The 4,966-nt window shown below is 39.7% G+C and overlaps 1 protein-coding gene across 1 annotated transcript; it reads right to left on the bottom strand.

Annotated features, from left to right (window-relative positions):
- Positions 1 to 2,965: 2,965 nt before the first annotated feature.
- Positions 2,966 to 3,910, bottom strand: LOC138092615 (olfactory receptor 5B12-like). The gene has a single exon (XM_068988666.1). The coding sequence runs from the start codon at positions 3,908 to 3,910 to the stop codon at positions 2,966 to 2,968; it is 945 nt and encodes a 314-aa protein (XP_068844767.1).
- Between the last annotated feature and the right edge of the window lie 1,056 nt (positions 3,911 to 4,966).

Consider the following 4,966-nt stretch of genomic DNA (forward strand, 5'->3'; position numbering starts at 1 on the left):
TCTTTGTGTTTCTTGCAATTTTGTTTTGGAAGCCAAACATTGTGTACGAAGCAATAAAGCTTGTGGTAGATTTTATGCCTGAAGATAGGTCTACTTTTTGTTCTTGTTGTTGTTTGGCTAGAATATTAGTGTAGACAGCTGAGTCGATCTAGTTACAGACAGGTCAAACTGAATTTGGATCTTGTTTCTATAGTTACTGTCAGTGAATCACATGAAGAGACTTCATATAGCCTGGCCACATTTGAGGATGGAGGCTGGTTTACAAGATATTTGTCAATATCTGTTACCTTCTCAGTTTTAAACCTTTCCTTTGCACTTGAACCTTAGACAGGATCTCCATGATCTTGCCCTGCTCCTAGCAGTAACTGTATTTCCTTACTGCCCAAAGTTGCTTAGCCCACTTGTCAAAAGCAGAGTCCTTTCACTGTTGTGATATGGCTTTCATCTTACACAGAAATCTTCTCCTTGGTCTCATAGGTGGGGCCCTTCTCAGTGATCCTGAATTACGCTGGGTAGAGTAGACCTCTAGCAGTTTTATCCCAGGACATAAATAAATAAATCAAATAAATAAACCAAATATATAAAGTATAAAATTCACTAAAGTGTATGAATAGCAGATTTAAGCTGGCAGAAGAAAAAAAAAACAGTGAAACTTAAGATATGTCAGTTGAGAATATACAGTCATAGGAACAGAGATAAAAAAGAATAAAAAATAAAGTCTCAGAGAACAGTGGGATACTCCAAAAGATCCAACATATTCATAATGTAATTCCCAAAAGGAGAGAGAGAAAGGGACAGGAAATCTTTGAAGAAATAATAGCAAAAGCACGCCAAATCTGAGAAAAAGAATGGACACATATATAAATCAAAATTGTTAATATTTTAAGACTCAAAATATTAATGCCTTTGGACAGTAACAATTCATAGCATTTATATGCAAAGAAGTTATTAATACTATTGTAATTCTTGGTGCTCAAAATTTTTAAATTAAATATTATACTTTTATTTAAGTAAAATAAAATTGCTTTTATGATCCTTTTCTTTCTCTTATATTTCTGTACATTTTCTCTATTTAAAATGTCATATAAACATTATTTTTAGGTATGACTCATATGAAAATTTATTTAGGAAAATAAATGCCAGTGTAAAGACATGCAGTTTTATTAAAAATAGAGATAAACAAAGACTCAATAATTTATACTCAAAACGCTTTGGAAGCACTTTCATAAAGTTTTTTTTTTTTTTTTAAATAGGAACCTATTGCTTTTTCAATGTAAAAAGATTCAACTGAAATACAATTTTTTAAAAGCCGAACATACATATCTTATTTACATTAAGTCAAGTATTTATACTAAGAATGTGTTCCCAGGCACCAAAATAATCATCTCAGTTCAGTTCAGTTCAATCGCTCAGTCGTGTCCAACTCTTTGCGACCCCATGAATTGCAGCACGCCAGACCTCCCTGTCCATCACCAACTCCCGGAGTTCACTCAAACTCACGTCCATTGAGTCGGTGATGCCATCCAGCCATCTCATCCTCGGTCGTCCCCTTCTCCTCCTGACCCCAATCCCTCCCAGCATCAGCGTCTTTTCCAATGAGTCAACTTTTCACACGAGGTGGCTGAAGTACTGCAGTTTCAGCTTTAGCATCATTCCTTCCAAAGAAATCCAGGGCTGATCTCCTTCAGAATGGACTGGTTGGATCTCCTTGCAGCCCAAGGGACTCTCAGGAGTCTTCTCCAACACCACAGTTCAAAAGAATCAATTCTTTGGTCCTCAGCTTTCTTCACAGTTCAACTCTCACATCCATACATGACCACAGGAAAAACCATAGCCTTGACCAGATGTTGGCAAAGCAATGTCTCTGCTTTTGAATATACTATCTAGGTTGGTCATAACTTTACTTCCAAGGAGTAAGCATGTTTTAATTTCATGGCTGCAATCACCATCTGCAGTGATTTTGGAGCCCCAAAAAATTAAGTCTGACACTGTTTCCCCATCTATTTCCCATGAAATGATGGAACCAGATGCCATGATCTTCGTTTTCTGAATGTTAAGCTTTAAGCCAACTTTTTCACTCTCCTCCTTCACTTTCATCAAGAGGCTTTTTAGCTCCTCTTCACTTTCTGCCCTAAGGGTGGTGTCATCTGCATATCTGAGGTGATTGATATTTCTCCTGGCAATCTTGATTCCAGCTTGTGTTTCTTCCAGTCCACCGTTTCTCATGATGTACTCTGCATATAAGTTACATAAGCAGGGTGACAATATACAGCCTTGATGTACTCCTTTTCCTACTTGGAATCAGTCTGTTGTTCCATGTCCAGTTCTAACTGTTGCTTCCTGACCTGCATACAGATTTCTCAAGAGGCAGGTCAGGTGGTCTGGTATTCCCATCTCTTTCAGAATTTTCCAGTTGATTGTGATCCACACAGTCAAAGGCTTTGGCATAGTCAATAAAGCAGAAATAGATGTTTTTCTGGAACTCTCTTGCTTTTTCGATGATCCAGAGGATGTTGGCAATTTGATCTCTGGTTCCTCTGCCTTTTCTAAAATCAGCTTGAACATCTGGAAGTTCACAGTTTATGTACTGCTGAAGCCTGGCTTGGAGAATTTTGAGCATTAATTCATGTCTTAACTAATTTCTCTTCTGTAGATGTGTGGATTTCATGAGTTTCTCATGAATGATGTATAGGCATGCATATGCTAATACATACATGTAAATGTATATGTTCATGTGAGAGTGTGAGTGAGTAGGCTTACTAGGAAGAATTTTTAAAATAAAAATCCCATGTTCCTGGTAACCTATTCTTCCTTGTTATCATAATTTTGGAGATTTTAATTTGCATACTTAATCAACAACTGTAGAAATTGCCATAAGACTTTAGAAATGTGTGCGTAGACAGGAAAATATTTTCCCCAGATAGTTGGAGGTGGATAAAGTTGAGTTATTGTAGGTCTAATGTAATTAAAATACAGATCCCATAGAAGACTTTGCCTTCCCCACAGCCGTCTTAAAGGCACTCTTGACATCCTTGTTCCTCAGGCAGTAGACCAGTGGGTTCAACATGGGGATGACCATGGCGTAGAACACGGACGCCACTTTGTCTGTGCCCAGGGAGTGGCTGGAGCTGGGCTGTAAGTACATGAAGATGCCGGTCCCGTAGAAGATGGAGACAGTGGTGAGGTGGGAAGCGCAGGTGGAGAAGGCCTTCTGGCGTCCTTGAGATGAGCGCATCCTCAGAATGGTGATAAATATAAACAGGTAGGAGATGAAGATGACCAGAATAGAAAAGAGGTCGTTGAAACCCACAACAAAGAAAATAACCATCTCACTGGCGTAGCTGTCTGAGCACGAGAGAGCCAGCAGGGGAGGGGCGTCACAAAAGAAGTGATTGACCACGTTGGACCTACAGAAGGAGAGCCTGAAAACGTTCCCAGTGTGGACGGAGGCGTTCAGGAAGCCACAGAGGAGGCAGCCTGTGAGCAGATACGCGCACGCCTTGGTCGGCATGGCGGTGGCATAGTGCAGGGGTTTGCACACGGCTGCATGGCGGTCATAAGCCATAGCGGCCAAGAGGAAACTTTCTGCGGTGATAAAGGCTACGAAGAAGAAGAACTGGGCGACACACGCCTCGTAGGAAATGGTTTTGTCTCCTGTGAGAAGTCCAGCCATCACTTTGGGAGTGACAGCTGAGGAGTAACCAAAGTCCACCAGCGAGAGTTGGCTGAGAAAGAAGTACATGGGCGTGTGGAGACGAGAGTCCAGCAGGATCAGCTCGGTCACCCCCAGGTTCCCAACCAGGGTGAGGAGGTAGATGAGAGAGAAAGTGATGAAGAGCAGGATCTGCACTTCCGGGTCATCGGATAACCCCGCCAGGACGAACTCAGTCACCTCGGTAGTGTTTTCCATGGAGATCAACTGGGAACTGTGTGGCTGCTCTGTAACAATGGGAAAATAGAATCAGGATGATAAGTAGAGGAAAGACTACTGAAATCGGTCAACGTGTTTGCTCTGTGCCTTATTTCAGTATTTCAGTAACTTGTTCCCAGGAGTGGTTAGACTTAAAGCATGGCCATGAAACCAAATGCAATTTTGAATTATTAATAAACCATAGAATAGTCCAGGTAAAAGGACTTGGAGATAACACGTTCAATCTCCTAAGTTCATAGAAAAGTGAATTCAGATAAAAATAAAAGAAAGGATTTAAGCAATATTATCAGATTAGTTGCTAACCAGAGCAGCTCAGACAGCCAAGTCAAAGTTTACAAAATAATCACCAATTATTTTTGTATTAAACTACAATAGTTTAATAAAATTAATATGAAATTGAATTAACTTTACTTCAACTGACATCGTCTTTTTCATTGCATCAGAGCATCTGAATATGGTCGTGAAAGACAGTAAATAAGACATGTCCTAAAACCACAATGAGTTATCACGTCACACCTGTCAAAACTGCTATCATCAAAAATTCTACAAAAAGCATATATTGGATAGGATTTGGGAAAAAGTGAACCTTCCTACTCTATTGGTGGGAATATATGGTGGCAGCCATTATGGGCAACAGTAGAGAGGTTCCTCAAAAAACTAAAAACACAGATGCCATATGATCCAACATTCCCACTTCTGAGAATATATCTGAGGAAACAAAATAATTAGAAAAGAAACATGCAGCCAATATTCAGAAGCACTGTTTACAATAGTCAAGACATGAAGCAGCCCAAGTGCCCGTCAAGAGATGAATAGTTGAAGAAGATATGGTGCATATACCTCAGTACGATGGAATGTTACTCAGCAGTAAAGAGTGAAATTCTGCCATCCAGCAACACAGTTGGACCTGGATAATGTGCTTAGTGAAATAATACAGAGAAAGACGAATACTATGTGATGTCACTTATATGTGGACTCTAAAAAAATAACGCAAATGAATGTATACAACTAAAAACAGCAACAACAGACTCATAG

The sequence above is a fragment of the Capricornis sumatraensis genome, chromosome 16 (assembly GCF_032405125.1).
Source record: "Capricornis sumatraensis isolate serow.1 chromosome 16, serow.2, whole genome shotgun sequence".
NCBI classification, from domain to species: Eukaryota; Metazoa; Chordata; class Mammalia; order Artiodactyla; family Bovidae; genus Capricornis; species Capricornis sumatraensis.

Excerpts from the sequence above, each read along its gene's own strand:
- LOC138092615 (XM_068988666.1), bottom strand. The coding sequence starts at position 3,910 with ATGGAAAACACTACCGAGGTGACTGAGTTCGTCCTGGCGGGGTTATCC.